At 44.6% G+C, this 25,481-nt stretch overlaps 1 protein-coding gene across 3 annotated transcripts in view; it reads left to right on the top strand.

The window, feature by feature from the left end:
- The window catches only part of LOC147105037 (transmembrane and coiled-coil domains protein 2-like), a 150,202-nt gene that overhangs the window by 106,250 nt on the left and 18,471 nt on the right, over positions 1–25,481 (top strand). For all 3 annotated transcript variants that reach the window (XM_086011071.1, XM_086011073.1, XM_086011074.1), the window contains 2 exons: positions 13,179–13,524; positions 21,903–22,491. In XM_086011071.1, the coding sequence (XP_085867197.1) occupies positions 13,179–13,524; positions 21,903–22,491 (935 nt within the window). The remainder of the gene's footprint in view (positions 1–13,178; positions 13,525–21,902; positions 22,492–25,481) is intronic.

The raw sequence follows: 25,481 nt of genomic DNA, 5'->3' as shown, positions 1-25,481 counted from the left end.
GTGATCCCCTTGCCCCCAGTAAAAACCACCTTTCTCTCCCACCCTGATTGTTCCCTCTGGTATGGGCTCCGTCTTTATCCCCTCAAGGTGCACAGACATGAACATGTCTGGCGCACAACTAATTTAGCCTTCCATCAACAGATCTGTCTAGACCGTATTGAGCACTATCGGGCCTTGCTATCTTCTGCCCAAACTGCTCACTATGTCAGCATCATCCTGGAATGCAGAAAGACCCTCAGCCTCTTCTCCACTGCACCCCGTCTCCTTAAGCCCCTCTCCCTTGCCTCTACTGTCCTTGCCACCAACAACATGCGAGGAGTGTGACTTCTTTGTCCCTAAGATTGAAACCATATGTTCAGCTGCCTCTGCTGCATCATCCCTTCCCTTTACCCAGCAAGCCAAGCTCACTCCTGCCCTAGTCCTGAACCCCTGTGTCTTTCTCTGGCTGCTCTCCTATTTCCCCTCATCCCCCTCTGAGCTCATCTTGTCCATTAGACCCACGTGCTGCTCTCTCGACCCAATTCCCACTAAACTGCTGACCACCCAACTTCCTGGCCCCCGTACTAATTGATGCAAATAGTTTCCTCTCCAAGTACTGTTCCCTTCCTTCTGAAAACCGCTGTCATCACCCCCTCCTCAAAAAAAAAAAAAAAAAAAAAAAAAAAAAAAAAAAACCACACCCTCGAACAGTGTTCCCTGTAGCTTTTGTTTGGGCCAGGTGGCCCCTTTAACGGGCAGCGCGGCCCATTCAAAATTCCGTGCGTGCGCGTTTTTTTCAATTTAAAAGCCGGCTCACCGGCTGCGCAGGACCTCGAGAAAAGGGAACATTGCCCTCGGCCCCCTCTCTCTTTGCAAACTACCACACCATCCCCAGGCTCCCTTTTCCCTCCAATGTCCTTGAATGTGCTGTCTTCTTGAACCCTGCAGTCTCTTATACTCGCACGTCTTCCCTTCAATTGTCTCTACTCCTGGAGGCAGTGCCCTGAAGTTGGACACAGTTCCACAAGTGCCAGCAGCCCTCTGGTCTGTACGTTGCTTATTTTATGCACGTGCCAAAACTGTCTGTCTTGACAGGCTAATCAGTTTGTGTTTGGGGAACGGGAGGTGGTGGGGCCCACTCATTCAATGTCCACACAATGCACTTCCAGTAAGAATCATCAGGAATCCTGTTTAGCCCTGGAATACTGAGGCCAATCGTAGCATCCCCAGCGTCTCCCTGGCTAAGATCAACAAATTCTGCACAGAGCACAGATTGAACCTGAGCCCTTGGCTATCACAATATGCATTTACTCACTGAGCTGTTGATCGCTCTGGCTATCGATGAGGACATACCATATTTTATATGCAGTTATGTTCCTTTTGGTTACATTTATGTATTGCTTGTGGATGCACCTTGCGATGTATCAAGAGTAACAGTTGATGGTTCTGCCCAACGTCCCCTCTAAGCTGCGCAGCTGTCTGCTGGTCCCGCGCAGCCCGGGACTGGCTTTTCCAATGTTAAATTTCGCGCGACTACGAATGGGCCGTTCAGCCCCTTAAAGGGGCCGCGCACCCAAAAAGAAGTTAGGGGGAACGTTGGTTCTGACTTGCCTGATTTTTGCATTTATGGATTGAGGCAGTTAATTGTGTGATGGTTTTTTTATCTGCAAAAAATGAAACTAACATAGAGCAAAATGATATCAACCTTGGCGATGCTTGGCTGATTTGTCAAACTAATCAGTCTTTGACTCTCCCTTGGTTCTGTGGACCTATCTGCTTGGTGCTCCTTGGTGTGTGGGAGAGAATCTCCAGACTCTTTACAGATGGGCTTTAAATACTCTGGTTTTCAGGGTTATATATCTGCATATATTTCCTCTTGCTCGTGCTGACATGCACGCTTCACTCTCATTATCACTGCATTTATTTACACTTTGCCCCTTATTCTCTTCATCTTTTATTTCTCTTCATCTTTTATTTTGTCTATCAATTTTTTTTTAGTCTGTTTTAATTTATAAAGTTCCTAATGGCATAAAATGTGGGAAAAGAATATCTATCCATACGAAAGTCTTGAAATGCTTCATCACCCTTCAGTAGTTCACACTTCATATTGTTATGCTGCAAATTGTCAGAATTTCACACTAGGTTGATTACAGATTGACTTCTGTCGGTGAATTAAGTTTCTAGAATTTTGCAAGCACCTGGCAATCAGTAAACTTCCCTCACTAACCCCAATTAACCTGTAACTAACCTCGGGACCTACTTGGACCACTTGCCGACGAGGAGCACCTGAGCAGCGGCATTAGAGGGACAAACCAGGTTAGTCGCCAAACATCACAACTGTGCTTCCCCTGTGAGCAATGTGCTGGGGGATAAACTATTCTGAAAGTGATAGATGGGCCTTTCACCAGAATTGTTCTGACAAAGGTGTTTCTCAAAACTATTAAGCTGCCTCTTCTGTTTTCAGATTCCAAGACCTGTGGTGCGTTTCCAGCATTTATTATTTTTATGTCAAAATTCCAGTTTTTCTCATTAGCTAGTTCCTAATGTTGCGCTTGCTGGAAGTGAAGCGGATATCACTATGCCTCAATCCTATTTTTTTGCTGCTCAACAGGAACTGATGTACAGTTAACGCAACCAATGATAAAATTGTTGCTTTAATGCTTCAGTTATAATATGTTTGCCTCTGCAATATTTTGTGCTGAACCAGTGCAGTCTGATGCTGAAATTCACAGAAGCCCGTGTTTCACTTCAGTGCCAAGATACTCTTGATTGGAAAGTGCTGACTGTCCCATCAACTACTAATGAAATTGAAATTGAAACACACAGCTAACTGAAAAACACCAATACAAAGATTTCCTTGCATTTTAGTTGTGTGATGATGTGTAATAGTCCAATTTTTTAAAAAAAAGTCACTTCCTCTGCTCAGTTGAAGAAAGAAAGACTTGCATTTCTTCAGCGCCTTTCATGACCACCGGACATCCCAAAGCGCTTTACAGCCAATGAAGTACATTTTGAAGTGGAGTCACTGTTGTAATGTAGGAAATGCGGCAGCCAATTTGCGCACAGCAAGCTCCCACAAACAGCAATATGGTAATTACCAGACAATCTGTTTTAGTGACGTTGATCGAACGATAAATATTGACCAGGACACCAGGGGGATAACTCGCGTGCTCTTCGTCGAATTTTTGCTGTGGGATCTTTTACGTCCACCTGAGGGACCTCGGTTTAACATCTCATCTGAAAGAGGGGACCTCCGACAGTGCAGCACTCCCTCAGTACTGCTCTGGAGTGTCAGCCGAAATTTTTGTGCTCAAGTCCCTGGAGTGGAACTTGAACCCGCAACCTTCGGACTCGGAGGCAAGGGTGCTACCAAGTGAGCCACGGCTGACCCAGTTGGCAAATTTACTGCCCTGTAGAGCTGAGATGTACAGGAACATATCAGATTTGATCCCCGATGTCTCCTGGAGCCGCTTTAGGAGTGCCACAATTGAACTCTCTGTTCGTAGGTTAGACATGGGGTGGGGTGGGGGGCAGCGAGGGAAATCAACCAGAGTTACTACTCCTGAGCTTTAGCCAGAGATTCTTGCTGGCTGTGATGCTTTCTGTGGTTGAATAAGTAGTTGGTACTTACTGTCTTGGCTCACAGTTGAAGGATCGCCATTTGGGCATCAGAGTGCTGCCCAATGCCCATCGAACCAAACCCCATCAAGGAGTCAGTACCTTCAGAAAAGGGGCAAAGAGAATTGGTGGGAGTAAACTATGTAGCACTTGTTTATCTGTATCTCACTCATTGTATAAATAGAAGCCATGTTAATGACTCACTAGCTACAATATGTATTCAATGAATGGACCCGGTGACTAGTCTGGGCAGCTGGAGACATTTATCCAGTCATCCTCAATGTGCAGCTTCTATTCAGCAGTTTCAAAAATGTTTAATTGTTTTTTTTTCCTCTGTCTGTTCTTTTCTTGTCTCCTCCTCCTCAGTATTCATCCCATTCTCACATGAGAGGTTGGGACAGTTCAGACTATGGGTTACTGTAATTGATGCTTTATGTAGTGGGAGGGGAAAAAAACATTTACACAGTGCCTTATCACATTTCTCAAACATCTCAAAGCATTTATGGAATCATAGAAATTTATAGCACAGGAGGCCATTCGGCCCATCGTGTCTGTGCCAGCCGACAAAGAGCTCTCCAGCCTAATCCCACTTTCCAGCTCTTGTTCCGTAGCCCTGTAGGTTACGGCTCTTCGAGTGCACATCCCAACTACTTTTTAAATGTGATGAGGGTTTCTGCCTCTACCACCCTTGCAGGCAGTGATTTCCAGACCCCTCTGGGTGAATAAAGTTCTCCTCAACTCCCCTCTAATCCTTCTACCAATTACTTTAAATCTATGCCCCCTGGTTATTGACCTCCCTGCTAAGTGAAATAGGTCCTTCCTATCCACTCTATCTGGGCCCCTCATAATTTTATACACCTCAATCAGGTCTCCCCTCAGCCTCCTCTACTCCAAAGAAAACAACCCCAGCCTATCAAGTCTTTCCTCATAGCTAAAATTCTCCAGTCCCGGCAACATCCTCGTAAATCTCCTCTGTACCCTCTCTAGTGCAAACACATATTTCTGTAATGTGGTGACCAGAAATGTGCGCAGTACTCTAGCTGTGCTATGTTTTATTATTAACGTACAATGAATGACTTTGAAGTGCAGTGACTATTACTATTTAGACAAATGTGAAAGCTATTTTGCACAAAGCAAAATCGCTCAAACAACTAAGATGATAGACCAGACGGTCTGTTTTTGATGGTAGCAGATGAGGAAGGAATGTTATCTCGGACAATTCCCATGTTGTTCTTTGAATAGTGTTTTGGAATTTTTAACATCCACTTGAACAGGCAAACAAGACCTCAGTTTAACATCTCAGTTGAAGTATGGCACCTTGAGCAATTTAGCACTGCCTCAGTCCTGCACTGCTGTACAAGCTTAGACTGGGGGTTCAAACTCCGGCCTCCTGACCTGGAGGCATGAGTGGTATAAACTGAGTCGAGCTCTCTCAATTAATAGACTCGCTGGTGATGGGGAGGCTGTCAGAAATCCTGCCCAAGCTTGAGATTTGAGCTGGAAGCCCTGTCGTCTCCTGGTTCAAAGTACACTTCTTAAAATAAAATTTCAAATTTTCAGTAGCAATCATATTTTATAAAGTTATGTACAAATAAAAAGATTTTTTGTTTTACTTGGCACAGTGTAGTGTAAGAGCATGAGGCCTTGATGGTTTAGGGCATGGCCGCCACTGGTGGGGTACAAGGAGGGGGGATACACGAGGAAATGGAGAATTCTGAGACATATTGTAGCACTGGATGAGATTACATTGATAGGGAGGGGCAAGGTCTCGGGAGAATTTAAACCCAAGGATAAGAATTTTAAATTTGAGACATTGGGAGTCCAGGAGAAAATTAGGTCAGCAAGGACAGCTGGACTTGGCGTGGGATAAGATATGGCAGCAAAGTTTTGGATGAGCTGAAATTTATGGAAGGTGTAGAATGGGAGGCCGGTCAGAAGAGAATTGAAATAGTCGAGCATGGAGGTGACTACAGCATGGATGAGGATTTCCGAGGCAGATGGGCCGAGGTAGGGGCAGACGTGGGTGATGTTACAGAAGTGGAAGTAGGTGGTCTTTGTGATGGAGAGGAGATTGGGTCGGACGTTCAGTTTGGTCTTGAATAGGACACAGAGGTTTCCAACAGTCTGGTTCAGCCTGAGAAAATGGCCAGGGAGGGGGATGCAGTCAGTGGTGAGGGTGCTGAGTTTGTGACTGGGCTGAAGACGATGGCATTGTTTTTTCTGATGTTTAGCTGGAATAAGTGAAGACTGACCCAAAATTAGTGAGTATTAAATTGTGTATTTTTAAACATAGCTTTTTTTTTTTAAGTAGTGAGTGTGATTGTGTCGAAGGCTGTCCCGGAGGTCTGGGACTTGAATACCTGTTTGGAAGAAAAAGAAAGACTTGCATTTCTATAGCGCCTTTCGTGACCTCGGGCTGTCCCAAAGCGCTTTGCAGCCAATGAAGGACTTTTTGAAGTGTAGTCACTGTTGTAATGTAGGAAACGCAGCAGCCAATTTGCACACAGCAAGCTCCCACAAACCGCAATGAGATAATCAGATAATCTGTTTTGGCGATGTTGATTGTGGGATAAATATTGACCCAGAACACCGGGGATAACTCCCCTGCTCTTCTTCGAAATCGTGCCGTGGGATCTTTCACATCCACCTGAGAGAGCAGACGGGGCTTGGTTTAAAGTCTCATCCGAAAGACATTTGCAACTTTATCCGAACCCCTTGAGCATATTACACCCTTAAAACACTTTTGAGGTCGTTGATTTTTATTCCGTGTTCACTGTGTAATATGGACCATTAACTAAAAGGAGAGTCCCAAAGGTCTAGTCGACGTTTACAGGGTTTGTGGTATTTGCAATGATTGCATCACCCCGCTTCTGGTGCAACATTTCTAAACCAGAACAGGCACAAGTGAATCCTCGGTGTCCTGTCACAGGATCACAATAAGAGAGTGAAAAACATTCTTTACAAAACACAGTGCTGATGTAAAGCGATACAGTAATGTGAGCCTTCTGAAGCCTTACCTCAGAGCTTGCATTCAAAAAAAACTGTCTCCATACTAACAATGAGGAACGTGGTGAAAGGAAACACTCCAAAAGTTAGTTGGGCCCACTAAGTCTCATTGCTTCAATTTACATGAAGTGGCACATTTTTTGTAAATATTTGAAATTCAGCAAAATAGGAAAGGAAACCATTTCTGATGCAACCACTGTTTACTTTAATATGAAGCATTTAGCAAACATGTGATCTGAATATTGGGAAATTCAACTAATTTCAGCTGTCTGGTATAAAAATAGTAGTTCTGTGTTCAGCGTAGTTTCTACCTAGTCCATTTTCGGCAGGCAGTATCTACTGTGTCTCATTTCTCGGATTATGTACTAGAGAAAAGATCTACATGCCACAGCTAAACAGCTAGATGTGACAAAGGGGCCAGTCTGATTTGGTGGAGAGGGTGGATCCTATGCCGGAGACGGTGATGTAACTGTACTGCATACTGTTAGTAATGGGCATGCTGTGTTATGAGCCGCACTGACCAGTTCACCACACCGCCACTCCTCCTGTGTGGAGCTTCTGAGTATGAACACCACCAACTTTTTCCTACCATGTGGAGAGAGAAATTTCATGGGAGTAAACTGAAGGTACAGTAACCCTTTCTGCGCTGAATTCTTTGGGAGATGCATCTTCTGTAGGACCTGCCCGAGGATTCCTGTTTCAGAAAACACACTTGTGCTAAAAATAATTGGTCTCTTGGCTCTCTACTCTTCTGCAATTTCATTAGCTTTAGAAATTTGCTGCTAATAATTTTTATGGACTTCTTGTGATGGTTAGAAAATCCCATGGATTTCAACAGAATTGAACTGCAAAATATGTTTTTGAAGCATCCATTAAAACGTGTTGGAGGGTTCACTATCTATAGCGTCACTGCCTGAATTGAGGTGAAACAGTTGATCTCGATGCATAGAAGATCCTTCAGGTGTGTTATAGACTGGAAAAATTGGTGGTGCTTGAGAAAATTCTGATTTTTTGTGATATTTCACTGTTGGCATTGTCAGTTTTAAATAGCATCATCCTGGTCAGTAGTTTTCTACTCAAGTGGTCAGTGAAAGGTGGAATCGGTTTTGCTTGTGATACCTTACAGCAAAACCTTGTCTGAAGATCCAACCTTTTGTTGAAAGATTGCTGTAATGATAGGTCATTTATGACAGAGATGTAGTTTGGATATTGAGGTAAAATCTCATAAGGATCTTAAACTAAGTCTTTATAAATGTGCTTTTATTACCATGTGCTCCCAACATGCAGGGCTCGCTCTGCTAGTATCAATTACCAAAGATAAACATATCCTGGCTTTCTAACTGTGGAGGCAGAAGTGATCCAATTCCCAGAACCCCTGAGACTGGCCTTTAAAGCCTATCTGTCGGATTTAGGGTATCTGTGGCCTTGACACCAAGACTTGAATCCTTGGACATTATGGGTGTCGAGAAGTCAGCCATTTACTGATGTCATGCCAACAGCAGTGACACAGTTACTCGTTCCGGTGCAGGAGTCAGTCCACACACAGACCAACTCCACTTCTATAGACACCAGAGAGTGGTGTACTTACCTTGCTCTCTCGGGACCTGGACTTCCATCTGTAAGCACCTTAACTCACCCAGTCAGATGTTTTGTACAGACGAGAATGCTGCATTTTTTGTTGACCGTTTTCTCCCCTCCCTTAGGCTTAGTCAAAAATGTTTTTCTTTCAAATCACCTTCTCATATATATTTTCTTCTCATTGAAGCAACTGGATTGCAATTGCTCATGCAAATACAGTATTATCTTACTCCTGCGATGTCTTTTTCCAGTGCTCCTGTCATTTGTCAATGAGGAAGCTTGTCGGGGTGTGCTGTAAGATTTTTTCCCCATTTTCTCCTCTTTGCTCCTGCCATCTCCTGGTCACTGCTGCTGGGGCACCATTCCATGCCACTGGCAATTTCTGGTACCTTGCCTGAACAGGCACTCTCTACATGCAAATTTAGACCAAAATTGATCAGTTGTAACAGAGAAGTCTAAGAGGAGATTTGATAGTGTTTAAAATCATGAAGGGTTTAGGTAGAGTAAATAAAGAGAAACTGTTTCCGATGGCTGAAGGGTCAATAACCAGAGGGCACAGATTTAAGGTGTATGAAAAACAAAAAACAGACATAAAAACATTGCGGCCGGACCTGCTGTGATTTCCAGCAAAAAAATGTTTTTTTGTCTGTTTTTTGTTTTTCATACAGACCCCAGCATCTACAACATTTGACCCCACCTCATTGTTCTTTGATGTAATGTTTTCCTGACTAACCTGTTTGGACACCATTCACACCTTTGACTGCTGTGATTATCTCTCTGCCGAGGTGTGATAAATGGCAGTTAGAAAGATTACCTGTAATCATCTGGCATTATTCTCTGACTATATAAGCTGTGTCTTTATGCATCTCTCCACTTCACCTGATGAAGGAGCAGCGCTCTGAAAGCTTGTGATTTCAAATAAAACTGTTGGACAATAACCTGGTGTTGTGTGACTTCTTACATTTGTCCACCCCAGTCCAACACCGGCATCTCCACACCTTAAAAATAGTGCCATGGGATCTTTTACGTCCACCTGAGAGGGCAGCTTGGTTTAACGTCTCGTCTGATAAGGGCGGCATAGACCACTGGAGATCAGGGCAAGCAATTTGAAGTAACTTGCATCTGAAGTAAAGAATTGGCTTGAGATTTGTATTGTCAGGAAATTGAAAGTAATCCATTTGATCTGAAGGGGGGAAAAAAACTCAAGTTGACTCCTTTAGTCAGGCTTTTACCTTTTGATCACATTTTCTGCTGTAATTTAAGCCACTGTTTTGTGGTACTCGGCAGATTAAAAAATTCCTTTGCCCGAGAGCAGGATGAGCAACAGAGAGCTCTCCGTTCCTGTTGACACGATGAACTGGTTGATTTATACCTTCTCATCTGTTTGAGCATCTTACATGCATAGCTTCAATGAAACCCAACTGTTCCCCCCCCATTCAGGATGAAACTCTGTATTTCCTAATACTGTGAACAATCACACAATATTATTTCATGTTAATTTTGTGCGACTCAGTGAGTAATGAGGGGTAATTGGAGGTTGTCATTCAGTGCTCAGCAGGCAGATCAAAATTAATATTGGCCAGCTGCCTGAATTCTTTGGAGAGTCATGGTATGGTATGGGGAAACTGAAGGGAAGGGAGAGGAAAAAGTCACCAAAAAAATTCCCTTCTGACGCTAATAATTGTTGGATTAAAGTTTAAATTGGCAGCTTAGTGGGGAAGCAGCCTGCTATGATACTGAGTACTGCGTGTAGTTCTGGTCGCCATATTATAAAAAGGATATTGAGGCACTGGATAGGGTGCAGAGAAGATTTATCAGGATGATACCAGAAATGCGAGGGTATACATATCAGGAAAGGATGAACAAGCTGTGTCTCTTTCCTCGAAAATAGAAGGCTGATGGGTGACCTAATAGAGGTCTATAAAATTATGAAAGGTTTTGATAGGGTGGATACAGAGAGAATATTTCCACTTGTGGGGAAGAGCATAACTAGAGGACATCAATATAAGATAGTCACCAAGAAATCCAATAGGGAATTCAGAAGGAACTTCTTTATTCAAATAGTGGTGAGAATGTGGAACTTGCTACCACAGGGAGTGTTGAAGCGAATAGAATAGATGCATTTAAGGGGAGGCTCGACGAGCATATGAGGGAGAAGGGAATAGAGGGTTATGCTGATAGATTTAGATGAGGAAAGATGGGAGGAGGCTCATGTGGAGCACAAACAAATGCCGGCATGGACTGGTTGGGCCGAATGGCCTGTCTCTGTGCCGTATATCCTGTGTAATGTGATACTGAAAGCCACAGAGACCACGACACATCCCTGGTGCAATCCGCTGACCTTAACTGGGCAACAGTTGCAGGTACCTCCAATTGGTTTCGACGTCCTTGGGCTAAGGGAGGTTAAAAATCAGCCACTGCCTGATCACTGGCCAGTAACACCTGCTGGAAAGAGTGTGGCTGCTGGGTGGGGGAACATAATCGGACTCCACTGTCGTGCCAGCCTAACAGCTGACACATGAAGAACGGCCCTTTCGACTGCTGGCACCTGTGGGACCATAGCCCAACGAGAGTCTGTGTCCTCAGGAGAAGAGGGGAGAAAATTGACAGTAAATCAGTTAACTTGTCATGAGTGCTCCTCGGCATACAGAATAACCAGTACAAATCAGTGGCTCTGTGCAGATCTACAGCGAGGAAGCACACAGGCACTTTAAACAGAAGGGAGCTCTTACATTCACAATGCGCAGCTGCCACTGCAGTTGACTGTAGGCCTGATTGAAACAAACCATAAAAATTCTGAAACGCAATTAAGTTTTCTAAATTACAAAGGGAAATTGACAAAGCTAATGAACGCAAGTTTCTCTTTCCAGGAACGAATTGATGTACAGTACTCAAAAATGCAAGTCAGAAATTGGGAAGTTAGAAGTAACAAGGGAAGTCTGGCAGAATATTTTTACTAATCTGCAATCAATGTAAGTTACCAGGGCAGGCTACCGAAACTGAGAGCAGAAATGGGTTTCGGCAACTAGCCATGTTTCTGTGGAAAGAAGGGATTCTGGGCGATGTGGAGAAGACCAGTCACTGGGGTTGAGGTGAAGCAAAACAAAATGAGACAAGACCCTTTGAGCCGATTGGCCTTTTTCTGTTCATAAAAACTATTTTTGTTTTCTTTAATTTTTTGAGGGTTGTAGCATTCTTTTAAGAATACAGAATGTTTTTAGGTGACCGTTTTTCTATCTACTTTAACATAGAAACAAGCCCTCCTCTTCTGTCGTCTCGTAATGCCCCATAGATTCCCTCGCTGGATTGTAATACAGTGCTCTATTTGTGCTGTCAAAACATAGTATCTGGTCGTTTATTTACTGTTGTTGGAACCTTTCCCTGTGCAAATTGGCTGCTGCATTTGTCTACACAAGATAACCGCCTTTCGAAAGTAATCTATTGATTGTACCGTGCTTTGGGATGTCCTGAGGGCATGATAATAAGGTACTATATCAATACGCGTTCTTTCTGTCTGTACACATAACATTTTATGCTGTCCGATTACTTTTCTTGAATCTTGTCTCATCTGAAAGCTGTAGTGATGACTTTTTAGGAGCACGTGGATTGATTGTTCTCCAAGGGTATAGTTGTACTGCCACTCCTACTTTGTAGCAGTATAAAAGGGGCGCACTAAGGCTGGGTTTAGTTCGCCACTGACTCCGTCACTCACTTCAGCCTGAGCGAGTCAAACCCCGGGCAGTCACGGTTTCAGACCAGAATTTGAATTGTGCAGGATTGTCATGAGGAAATTTTAGACAAACTTTTAAGTTGTTCAATCTTGAAAGCAGTCGAATGAGAAGGGGCCTCCTAGAGAGCATGTAAGAGATTAAGGGGAGCAGGAACGGTTAATGTTGAGCACTATTGACTGCAGGACAAGAGGACGTAGATAGAAATTGGTAAACGGCAAGTTCAGGACTGATGTTAGGGAGCAGTCCTTTACACAGAATTAACAGCACAGGAACAGGCCGTTCAGTCCAACTGGTCGACGCCTGTGTTTATGCTCCACACGAGCCTCCTTCCTCCTTGCTTCATCTCGTCCTATCAGCATATCCTTCTATTCCTTTCTCCCTCATATGCTTAGGTTGAATCATCTATACTATTCGCTTCAACGACTCCACATGGTAGTGACTCCACATTCTCACTGCTCTCTGGGTAAAGAAGTTTCTCCCAAATTCCTTACTGGATTTATTAGTGACTAGAGTGATGGTACTGGAGGCCTGAAGCAGGGAAAAAGTGAACAACAAACAATTCATTTGTAATAAGGATAAGTAAATGAACTGGCAGCAATAAATTAATTAAATGACAGCTTGATACAAACCATAGGTTTGTTGTGCAGTTTCACATGGTAGAATGTGTGCGCGCATAACTAAAAACCTTGTAAATTGTGAAAGTCCATGGATACCAAAGGCGGCAAGAGAAATGCAAGGGAATTTTTGAAGGTTTGTTAATCAGATTGAAATGTCGCAGTTAGCCAGGCTTTTTGTTGTGCACGACTGAGATAGGAACATAGCCCTCGAGCCTGTCGTGCAAGATGGGCTCATAGGAAATTGGCAAACTTGTTTCACACTGTGAATTCAATGGAAAGGAAGATCGGGCATGGTGTGAAACAGGCTGCCGGAACGCAAGTGTATCTGGGCTGGGGTGAGGGGAGTGAAATCAGTCTGGGTTCCTCCTCCTGATTCAATCCGGTCACCCCTGCTGGAAAGTGCATCTGTATGGACAAGTGAGAACAAGATCGGGCTTGGCTGTGATACTCATTGCCCTTGCTGATGCTCACTGACTAGACTCACACATGAATGGCCATTGTCACCGGGTTAGCTGCAGATGCCTGGGGAATTGTACTCCAGCATGAGTCAGCACCTTCAAGAGAAGACGAGAGAGATTTGTAAGGGGAAAAAAGGATATGCATGTTACAAATTGTCTTAACAAAGTTGAACTTTTTCTGCATCTTTCAGCTTGAAAAGGGAGATGTGAGTACACTCGGCCTGCCAGCAAACACCAGCCATGGGGGCTCAGACACCAACATCAGCCTCGACGTGCCCGACGGGACCCCAGATCCTCATAAGACGAAAGCCGCCATAGACCACCTTCACCAGAAGATCCTGAAAATCACAGAGCAGATAAAAATCGAGCAGACTGCACGGGATGATAATGTAGCAGAGTACTTGAAGCTGGCCAACAATGCAGATAAACAGCAAGCCTCCCGTATCAAGCAGGTCTTTGAGAAGAAGAACCAGAAATCGGCACAGACCATTGCACAATTGCACAAGAAGCTAGAACACTACCACAGAAAACTAAAAGGTAACATTGAGAACTGGAGTTGAAACTAATCTTGAAACTAGTTCATTAGATTGATTCCTGGGATGAGGAGAGATTGAGTAGAATGGGCCTATACTTTCTGGAGTTTAGAAGAATGAGAGGTGATCTCATTGAAACATACACGATTTTGAGAGGGCTTAACAGTTTAGATGCCGAGAGGCTGTTTCCCCTGGCTTTAGTGCCTAGAACTATGGAGCATAGTCTCAGGATAAGGGGTCGGCCATTTAGCACTGAGCTGAGAAATTTCTTCACTCGGAGGGTTGTGAATCTTTGGAATTCTGGAGGGGTCGTTGAATATATTCAAGGCTGAGCTCGATAGATTTTGGACTCTAGGGGAACCAAGGGATAATGGAGGTCGGGCGGGAAAGTGGAGCAAAGGTCGAAGATCAGCCATGATCTTATTGAATGGCGGAGCAGTGTGGCCTACTCCTGCTCCTATTTCTTATGTTATATTCTGATGGTGTGGGAGCCATAGTATTAAGGGGCCAAGGGTTAATCTTGGTAACTATTCCCTTAAAGAGGGTATTATGTTGTCAGTTGCATTTTTTTTTTCAAGTTTAATTAAGAAAATGTTTTCTTTTTTAATTCACCCGTTTACTCTTTTTTGTTTTTGTTTTACCAATTCTCTCAGATCCTCTCCTGAAGATGTGAATCACATTTACCAGGTAGTTGCACCAGTCCTCACAAAACAGTGAGTTGGCAGGCTTTTACTGATGTGCCAGATCATGTCCTCTCCCAAAGTTTACACACATGGACTTGCCAGGATGGGTCACTGATCAATGCAGGAGACCTGGCTATGTCTACCCTAGCTCGCTCAGTTTGACTTTTAACACAGGAGGAAAATTGAGAGAAAAATAAGAAGTCAGAATTAAGGGTGAATTTTTCCAGCGACGAGGAGGATTCTTCTGAAGTTAAAAGCAAATGCTTTAGTTTGTGTGGGATGAGTGGAACTTTAGTTCAGCTTGTTCTATCTTACTCCTGCCTGAACCAATCATCTCACTTCGTCATCTCTTTCTGTCTCACAAAGTGCCTTGGAAACCAACTCCAGGCACAGGTGGGTAAGAACACGTAGCTCCAGTTTGCTCAGCGCCCCCCCTCCCTCTCCCTCCCTCCCTCCCTCTCTCTCTCTCTCTCTCTCTCTCTCTCTCTCCCCACCCCCACTGAACACTTGGCTTGAAATTAACTTTTTTTTTTCAAGTAAGTATTTTTAGGAAGATCATTGGAAGTGGATCATTAGGGATTTCTGGCCCATCCAAATTTAGCATTCTAGCTACTTTAAACAGGAATGATCAATAACCTGTTCTGGAGTATCTTTGAAATGCCTTCACCTAGCTAAATGCTGCGGATGCTGGAAATCTGAAATAAAAACTGAAACTGCTGGGACCTGCTGAGCGTTTTACCGGCATTTTCTGCTTTTATTTCATCCGAGCAATACTGCTTTTTAATTTCTTTTGCTTCCCCTCCTGTCCTGAAGGAGCTGATTTGTACTGGGGTATGGTTCTGTGTCCCCGGTAATCTTCTGATATCGTGGCCATGTGGCCACTCTTAACATAGAAGATAGGAGCAGGAGTAGGCCATTCGGCCCCTCGAGCCTGCTCCGCCATTCAATGTGATCATGGCTGATCATCCAAATTCAGTACCCGGTCCCTGCTTTCTCCCCATACCCCTTGATCCCTTTAGCCTTAAGAAATATATCTAACTCCTTCTTGAATATATTTAATGAATTTGCCTCTACTACCTTCTGTGGTAGAGAATTCCACAGGTTCACCACTCTGGGTGAAGAAATTCCTCCTCATTTCTGTCCTAAATGGCATACCCTTTATCCTTAGACTGTGACCCCTGGTTCTGGACTCCCCGACCATCGGGAACATCCTTCCTGCATCTAGTCTGTCCAGTCCTGTCAGAATTTTATAAGTTTCGATGAGATCCTCTCTCATTCTTCTAAACTCCAGCGAGTACAAGCCCAATCGACCCAATCTCTCCTCATACGTCATTCCCGCCATCCCAGGTATCAGCCTGGTGAATCTTCGCTGAACTCCTTCCATGGCAACAATATCCTTCTTCAGATAAGGCGACCAAAACTGCACACAATACTCAAGATGTGGTCTCACCAAGGCCCTGTATAACTGCAGGAAGACATCCTTGTTCCTGTACTCAAAGCCTCTCGCTACGAAGGCCAACATACTATTTGCCTTCTTAACCGCCTGCTGCACCTGCATGCTTACCTTCAGCGACTGCTGCACAAGGACACCCAGGTCTCGTTGCACTTCCCCTTCGCCCAATCTATTGCCATTCAGATAATAATCTGCCTTCCTGTTTTTGCCACCAAAGTGGATAACCTCACATTTATCCACGTTATATTGCATCTGCCATGCTTCTGCCCAATCACCCAACCTGTCCAAATCATCCTGGAGTTTCTCGGCATCCTCCTCACAGCACACACGCCCACCCAGCTTTGTGTCGTCTGCAAATTTGGAGATATTACATCTAGTTCCCTCGTCTAGATCATTAATATATATTGTGAATAGCTGGGGTCCAAGGACCGATCCCTGCAGTACCCCACTAGTCACTGCCTGCCACTCGGAAAAAGACCCGTTTATTCCAACTCTTTGCTTTCTGTCTGCCAACCAGTTTTCTATCCAAGTCAATACCTTGCCCCCAATCCCATGTGCCTTAACTTTACACGCTAACCTCTTATGTGGGACCTTATCGAAAGCCTTCTGAAAGTCCAAATATACCACATCCACTGGTTCTCCCTTATCTATTTTACCAGTTACATCCTCAAAAAATTCCAGTAGAATAGTCGAGCACGATTTACCTTTTGTAAATCCATGTTGACTTTGTCCGATCCTGTCACTGTTTTCCAAGTGCTCAGCTATTACAGCCTTTATAATGGACTCTAGCATTTTCCCCACTACCGATGTCCGGCTTACCGGTCTGTAATTCCCCGTTTTCTCCCTACCACCTTTTTTGAATAGTGGGGTAACATTAGCTACCCTCCAATCCATGGGTACTGTTCCAGATTCCATCGAATGTTGGAAGATGATCAGCAATGCATCTACTATTTCTCGGGCCAGTTCCTTAAGTACCCTAGGATGTAGATTATCAGGCCCTGGGCATTTATCGGCCTTCAGTCCCATCAATTTCCTTAACACCATTTCCTTACAAATACTGATTTCTTTCAGTTCCTCCCCTTCATCAGACCCTATGTTCCCTGACATCTCTGGGAGGTTATTTGTGCCCTCCTTTGTGAAGACAGAACCAAAATATGTATTTAATTGGTCTGCCATTTCTTTGTTCCCCATTATCAATTCCCCTGATTCTGACTGCAAGGGACCTACGCTTGACTTCACCAATCTTTTTCTCTTCACATATCTATAAAAGCTTTTACAGTCAGTTTTTATGTTCCCTGCTAGCTTACTCTCATATTCTATTTTCCCCTTCTTAATTAATCCCTTTGTCCTGCTCCCAATCCTCAGGTTTACTGCTTTTTCTGGCCAATTTATATGTCCTCTCCTTGGATCTTATGCTATCCCTAATTTCCCTTGTTAGCCACGGTTGAGTCACCTTTTTTGTTTTATTTTTATGCCAAACTGGGATGAACAATTTCTGTAGTTTATCCATGCAGTCTTTGAATGCTTGCCATTGCCTATCCACCGTCAACCCTTTGAGTGACATTCCCCAATGAATCCTACCCAACTCGCGCCTCAGACCATCATACTTTACTTTATTTAAATTCAGGACCCTAGTCTCTGAGTCAACTACTTCATTCTCCATCTTAAAGAAGAATTAGATCATATGATCGCTCCGACCCAAGGGGCCTCGTACAACAAGATTGCTAATTAATTCTTTCTCATTACATAATACCCAGTCTAAGATGGCCTGAGCTCTGGTTGGTTCCTCGACATATTGGTCCAGGAAACCATCCCGTAAACACTCCAGGAATTCCTCCTCCACAGTATTGTTACTAATTTGGTTAGCCCAATCTATATGTAGATTAAAGTCACCCATGATGACTGCAGTGCCCTTATTGCACGCTTCTCTAATTTCCCTTCTAATGCCATCCCCAACCTCTGCATTACTGTTTGGAGCTCTATATACCACTCCCACTAACGTTTTCTGCCCCTTGGTATTTCTCAGTTCTACCCATACAGATTCCACCTCATCCGAGCTAATATCCTTCCTTACAATTGTGTTAATCCCTTCTTTAACCAGCAATGCTACCCCACCTTCCTTTCCTTTTTGCCTATCTTTCCTGAATATTGAATACCCCTGGATTTTGAGTTCCCAGCCTTGGCCACCCTGGAGCCATGTTTCCGTAATCCCAATCAAATCATATTCGTTTACCTCTATTTGTGCAGCTAATTCATCCACCTTATTCCGAATGCTCCTTGCATTAAGACACAAAGTCTTCAGGCTTGTTTTTTTAACGCTCTTAGACCAATTAGAATTATTGTTTACTGTGGCCATGTTTGATTTAAACCGTTGCTTTCTCTGACTGCCACTTTTGTTTTTCTTCTTCCTATCTTTTGCTTTTATCCTTGTTTCCCTTTCCTCTGTCCCCCTGTTCAGGTTCCCAACCCCCTGCCATTTTAGTTTAAACCCTCCCCCAGAGCACTAGCAAACACTCCCCCCTAGGGCATCGGTCCCGGCCCTGCCCAGGTGCAAACCGTCCGGTTTGAACTGGTCCCACCTCCCCCAGAACCAGTTCCAATGTCCCAGGAATTTGAATCCCTCCCCCTTGCACCATTCCTCTAGCCACGTATTCATCTGAAATATCCTTCTATTTCTACTCTGACTAGCACGTGGCACTGGTAGCAATCCTGAGATTACTACCTTTTTGAGGTCCTATTTTTTAATTTACTTCCTAACTCCCTATATTCAGCTTTTAGGACCTCATCCCATTTTTTTACCTATATCGTTAGTGCCTATATGCACCATGACAACTGGCTGTTCACCCTCCCCTTCCAAAATGTTCTGCAGCCGCTCTGAGACATCCTTGACCCTTGCACCAGGGAGGCAACACACCATCCTGGAGTCTCGTTTGTGGCCGCAGAAACGCCTATCCCCCTTACAATAGAATCCCCTATTACTATAGCTCTCCCACTCTTTTTCCTCCCGTCCTGTGCAGCAGAGCCACCCCTGGTGCCAGGAAGTTGGCTGCTGCTGCCTTCCTCTGATAAGCCATCCCCCCCCCCCCCCAATCAGTATCCAAAGCAGTATATCTGTTTGAGAGGGAGATGTCCACAGGGGATCCCTGCACAACCTGCCTGCGCCTACTACTCTGTCTGTTGGTCACCCCTTCCCTTTCTGCCTGTCCAACCTTTGCCTGCGGTGTGACCAACTGATCAAATGTGTTATCCACGAATTCCTCAGCATCGCGAATGGTCCAGTATGGATCCAATCGCAACTCCAGCGCTGCAATGCGGTCTGCCAGTAGCTGCAGCTGGATACACTTCCCGCACACATGGTGTGTCCCTGAGTTCCCACATAGCGCAGGAGGAGCATGCCACGAGGCCGAGCTCTCCTGCCATGACTTACCCTTTAATTAATTGAAATTAAATTAAATCAAATCAATCCCACCAATTACACTACAGTTAAATGATATACTTAAGGGGCCTGGTTTACCAACAGTCCCTGCTACACCACAGAGACCTTAAAAACTATAAACCACAGAGTTAAAGTTTATAAAGAGAGAAATACTCACCAACCAATCACTTACCTGCTTCCTGGTGATGTCACACTGTCATTACTTTTTACTTCCCTCACTCTGAGCTCGGAGACTGGTATGCCTCTCGAGCCTCGCTGCCGCTTTTATTTACCTCCAGTGCTGCCTCGCTCCAATCAGGCCCGCTTCGGGGCCTCTCGAGCCTCGCTGCCGCTTTTATTTACCTCCGGTGCTGCCTCTCCAATCAGGTCCGCTATGTTGGTGAGTGTTGACTGACTGTTCTAGTGTGAGAGATCAGAAACTGAGCTTAATTCAGTCCTCGCTCCATGCCCGGACAAATGCACATTCCACAAAAGGTCACTTGTTTGCCATTAGGAATGGGAACCCAGATTGATTTAAGTGCCACCCACCCCAGGGTCGCCACGGCTATTTGGAATGCCCTATTGTGCACTGGGCATGATCGCCTAACTTAGCACAGACTAGGAATCAAAGCTAGGATATTCTGCTTTGAATGGCTGTATTATACCAGATGGTTTCCCTGAAGGTCCTACTTGCCTCTATGATTTCCCCATCGCCGCCCCCCCCCCCCCCCACCCCGCCGTTGTTGGGTACGAACAACTCAAACAAATGCATGAAATTCTGTGCTCACGGTTCTGTAATGTGCTATGCTCAGGACAGGGTAACAAGAAAACTTTTCCTCGGAACCAGTGGATCCAAGGACTGAAATTCGGCTTAGTGGAGTGGGCCAATTCCGCTCGAAATGTTTTTGACAGGCATTTTGTTTTTGCCGACACCAACAATTCTGTGGAAGCAGAAAGTGAAGGGAATGAAACCTGAGGCCAGGGTGGATAAATTCCCCTGCCCGAAATAGAAAGTGAAACCGAGAAATAGAAACGGACTAGGATGGAAATTGAAGATTTTCGGAAAGTTTTAAAACTTTTTTGAATTCCAGATAAGTAGGCAGAAGAAAATCTGTGGGGGGTTTTTTGGTGCTTACACTCCCAACAATACGGAATTTCAAAAAGGCTAGATAAATATTTCGTTAGGAAAATGGGAAAATAAAATTCTAAGAATAAACATATTTGATAATGTATTTCAGAAGAATAAATGGTGCCCATCCCTGCTGGGGTGAGAACGAGTGGCAGGATATCTGTGGCGGTCAGCAAGCCAGGGTTCAGTAGTCCAGATGCGAGGATCAAGATTCAGAAATTTTGCATGATTTATCTTTGGGGATCAGGCAGCATTTATCTGGACATGTTCCTACGGAGAGAGAGAGAGATGTTGTCCACAATATGATAAATTGTATACGTTCTGTGGAAGGAATACACTCGTTGGGGCCCATTGACATTTGCTTCCATGCTTTCACACCTGGATTTGCAGCGCTCCAGCTGCACTGAGTGAGTTCCACAGAAAAATACTTGTAACCCCTGCGCCCTTGTTCATCATTAATATTTAGGGTTTAGCCATTTGAAATCTAATTGCCACTTAGATTTTTTTTTTAAAGCAGTATTGCAGGTGAGAGGTGGTGAGTTAAAAGCCTGAAATTCATTTGAAAAGGTTAGTTGACAGCATAAGTTAACTAACTGTTCTTCATTTAATCTATAGTGTAAGGTGCAGAAACTGAAGGAATGGCTCCCTCACTGACCTCATGGGAGAACAACACACAGCAGAAGGTCTGAGCTTTAATCCTCAGTCTGTGCTGAGTTAGTGTTCGAGCAGCAGCTGGGACACCACAATTTGCATCTGAGCTAAGGATTGTAACATCATTCGGGGTTTCCGTTCCCGCTAGGTATCCAGTGGAACTGCACCCAAGTATCAGCCGCAGACTTCAAAAGAGATGGGGGGGAAAGAAAAGTGAAAACTAAATGAATGGATAACCTCTCGGCTTCATACGTGATGATGAGATCTAGTCAATTATTACAGCAGTAATTTAAAATGGATTATAATCTGTGCTTCTGTTTACAGCTATTCTGGATTACCGCCATTTTATCGGGGAGGTATAGAACCAGTGTTTGGTGCTTCATCGTGGGGCTGGGAAATTACAAGGATGAGTTAATCTAGACTCTGTTGCATACTTCTGTTGAATTCAGAAGAATGAGGGGGGATCTCATTCAAGCCTATACAATTATTACAGGGCTTGATAGGGTGGATGCTGGGAGAATGTTTCCATTGGCTGGGGAGTCTAGAAACAGGGGCCACAGCCTCAGGATAAAAGGTAGGCCATTCAGGACTGAGATGAGAAGAAATGTTTTCACAGAGGGTGGTGACTCTTTTGAATTCTCTACCCCAGAGGGCTGTGGAGGCTCAGTCATTGGGTATATTTAAAACAGAAGTTGATAGATTTCTGACTAGTAAGGGCATCAAGGGATATGGCGATTGGGCCGGTGAATGGACTTGAGGCAGAAGATCAGCCATGATCTCATTGAATGGCGGAGCAGGCTCGAATGGCCGACTCCTGCTCCTATTTCTTATGTTCTTGTGTACGTCTAAGTGCCGAATTGCAGATTGATGAGTGCCTGGGAGCAGGTTGCCTGAAAGTCCCTTTACTGTGCAACAGAGCACTTGAAGATCTAAAAGATGGAAAATGAGCATTTATGAGGCATTGCATATTTAAGAGTGATTTTTTTAAAAAGGCTACATTGTACAGACATCGTTTCATTCATAATACAAATTTTTAAATTAACTTTTACAGAGATTGAACAAAATGGTCTTTCGAGGCAGCCAAAGGATGTTCTACGGGACATGCAGCAAGGTCTAAAGGATGTGGGCGCCAACGTCCGAGCTGGAATTAGTGGATTTGGCGGCGGTGTAGTGGAAGGTGTGAAGGGCGGCCTGTCCGGTCTCTCTCAAGTCACTCACACGGCTGTAGTTTCCAAACCGCGGGAATTTGCCAGCCTGATACGAAACAAGTTTGGCAGCGCCGACAACATTGCCCACTTGAAAGACACACTGGACGAGTCACACCAGGAGGAGACCGCCAGGACTCTGAGCGGCAGCGCTACACTGGTGTCCAGCCCCAAGTATGGAAGTGAGGACGAATGTTCCAGTGCAACTTCCGGCTCTGCAGGTGGGAGTAACTCTGGGGCAGGGGCTGGAGGCATGGGGAGCCCCAAATCCAATACACTGGACAGCCATCATAACAATTTCGATACTATCCTGGATGAGCTTCGCGAAATTAAAGATAGCCAATCGCATCTGGAGGACGCAATGGAAGATTTGAAAGGACAGCTACAAAGAGACTATGCCTACATGACACAGTGTTTGCAAGAAGAACGATACAGGTATCTAGCTTACAGTTGATCTATATTGGCTTGAGGAGCAGGGAAACGGATGTCCACACAGGTCATGAAGTACAAGCATGGGCCTGTCCCAGCAAACTTTCTTCTCCTTCCCCTTTCTTACCCCAATTCCCATCAGCATGCAGGTTACATGTAGGAGAAAGAAGGTTTACAAACCCCAAATTGAAGCAAGATATGGTAGCTATGTGTCAAGATGCTCAATTCCATTCCTAAAACTACAGTATTGGTCCGTTCAGGCTTCACTGATAGCTATGAAATAATATAGTCCATGGCGAAAGGTCCCGTTTCACCTCGAGGTCAGTAAGCACTCTCCTCCAATGCAATCTTTGTCCAGCTGCATTTTAGATGATATCTGACCCCCTTTGGTGACTTTACGGCCTTGTGATCACTCCAATATGTAGCTCTCAGAATATGTGACGTTCACCGTTTTGAAGAGCCCCTTTTCATTTCAGAACCAGTCGGTCGACACTACCGGAGACAAAGAAGCCTGTTTCGTCAAATTGCTTTTAAGGTGCACCAGGGCTACCTGGAGTGCATTTCAGCTGGGGCTGCAGTTGGTGTGTGCTACATTGGGTCTAAGCACCCCTAAGCTAGGCAGGGGGCAAGGTTAGCCTGGGTTTCCCCTCCTGATCGTTATCTGGTGACTTCTGCTAAATCATGCACGTGTGGGTGCCAGGTGAGGGCTCGGCTGTGATGCCCTCCATGCTCGAATAGCTGACTTACACGCGAGGGACCGGAGGGTGTTTGAAACAGTAACCCTGCATCAATCAGAGCCTTCAGGAGGGGGGAGGGAGAAAGATTGGGCAAAAAAACTTATCTGGGATCTAGCAGCCTGATGACTCGATGCGTTCATGCATGGTCCTGTTAGACTGCTAACGTTATACCATGGACTGGCAGCACAGTTCCTGACTTGGCAAGTGCCCTGATAGGCAAGGGCTGGTGTGGAAGGGAACTTCACAGAAGGGGAAGAAAGCAACTTAGATATAATCCTGATTTGACCGAAGCCACCACCACACCCCCGCCACTGCCCCAAACAAGGAATGACCCTGGTCCTTCAACACGCTATTAAAACATGGAGAACTCTGTAAAATGTACAGAGCCTCACTACATGTATCTGTCAGAACCATATAGCCTGAGGTAGTGTTCAAACTCTGGCCAGTTAAAATTTAAATAGTTAAACTGTTTGGCAGACACAAAGCTCTGTCGTCCTATTAATGTTACCTGTCCAGAATTACACTTCCAAATTAGTGCAGAGTGAGAAGTGAACAGGATTGAAAAAAAAGAAAGACTTGCATTTATAGAGCGCCTTTCACAACTACCGGACGTCCCAAAGCACATTACAGCCAATGAAGTACTTTTTGAAGTGTAGTCACTGTTGTAATGTCAGAAACGCAGCAGCCAATTTGCGCACAGCAAGCTCCCACAAACAGCAATGTGATAATGACCAAATAGTCTGTTTTTAGTGGATGTTGATTGAGGGATAGATATTGGCCAGGACACTGGGGAGAACTCCCCTGCTCTTTTTCGAAATAGTGCCATGGGATCTTTTACGTCCACCTGAGAGAGCACACACGGCCTTGGTTTAATGTCTCATCCGAAAGACGGCACCTCCGACAGTGCAGCACTCCCTCAGCACTGCACTGGAGCATCGGCCTAGATTTTTGTGCTCAAGTGGGACTTGAACCCACAACCTTCTGACTCAGAGGCAAGGGTGCTACCAACTGAGCCATGTTGATGTAAATGTTGTGGTATAAAGCAGCTGGTTAGAACAAAACAGTTGTGCTGGTCTCATTGCAGTACCTTGAAATAGCTGGTGGTGGTGCTGCCTACCACGGACTTCTACAAGTACAAGAATGTCACCGGCTGTTTAGATGTGGTGCACCTGCTGGCAATGTGCGTGGAAAGCTAAATGAGCACAAATATATTTATTTTCCAAATCTGTCATTTGGCTACATAAATTATTTGGGGGAGGGGGCTATAATAAAGCAAATTGTCAAATTTTTAAATCTAATTTTAAGAGGAAAAATGTCACTGGTGCAGGAAACTATTTTTTGGTTTCCAAGAGGAAAGCATGTCCACATAACTTTGTTTCTTATTTATTTTTCTCCCTCCCTCTCTTTGTGGAAGCATCTGCCACATTGAAACTTTTGCGTGTTACAGCCAATTATCCCAGCACTAATGAAAACCAGGTTAACAATATAACAAGTTCTAGTTAGTATAAGATTATTAAACTTCTTTCTCCCCCCTCCCCACCATCATTGTTTTCCCCTGCTTGCCCTGCAGGCGGAGATTTTTACTGGAATATGGTTTCAAGGAAGCCTAGATGACAAACGTTGTCAGTTACATTACTGCCAAGTCTGCTCCTGACTTTACCTGATGTCCAAATACATGCACTTCACAGCAATTGGGAGTGGGACCCCCTGGTGACTTTTATCTTCATTCTCTCCTTAACCCAGGGAATTGTAGCGCTCCTGACTGCAGCCTTGGTTGTGGTCAACTAACTCTATTTCAACAAGAGCAAAAGACTGCAGATGCTGGAAATCAGAAATAAAAACAGAAAATGCTGGAAACACTCAGCCGGCCAGGCAGCATCTGTGGGGAGAGAAACAGAGTTAACGTTTCAGGTCGATGACCTTTCATCTGAACTGGATGATGTTAAGAGATGGAACAGCACTTCAGCAAGTACAAGAGGCAGAAAAACGGGGGCAGGAAGACGAGGTGTAAATGGTACGGGACCTGCCGGTCTGTACCCCTGGGGTCTTCCTGCATTCCCGGGCCATGAGAGCTGCCTTCTCTTCGCCAGATTGTCCATGCTTCCCTCCCCCTCTGCTATTCTTCAGTAACCATTTACACCTCCTCTGGACCCATCTTTTATTTCTACACTTGCCAACTTTTGCTTTGCACCATTATCACGTTTGTCATTTAATCACTCCTGCCCTCCACCCCATCACCGACCTCTCCCTTTTATTCTT

Source organism: Somniosus microcephalus, chromosome 18 (assembly GCF_052327205.1).
Source record: "Somniosus microcephalus isolate GS21.2 chromosome 18, FLI_Smic_1.0, whole genome shotgun sequence".
NCBI classification, from domain to species: domain Eukaryota; kingdom Metazoa; phylum Chordata; class Chondrichthyes; order Squaliformes; family Somniosidae; genus Somniosus; species Somniosus microcephalus.
Note: the sequence above shows the minus strand (reverse complement) of the source record. Positions and strands in the feature narration are given on the sequence as shown.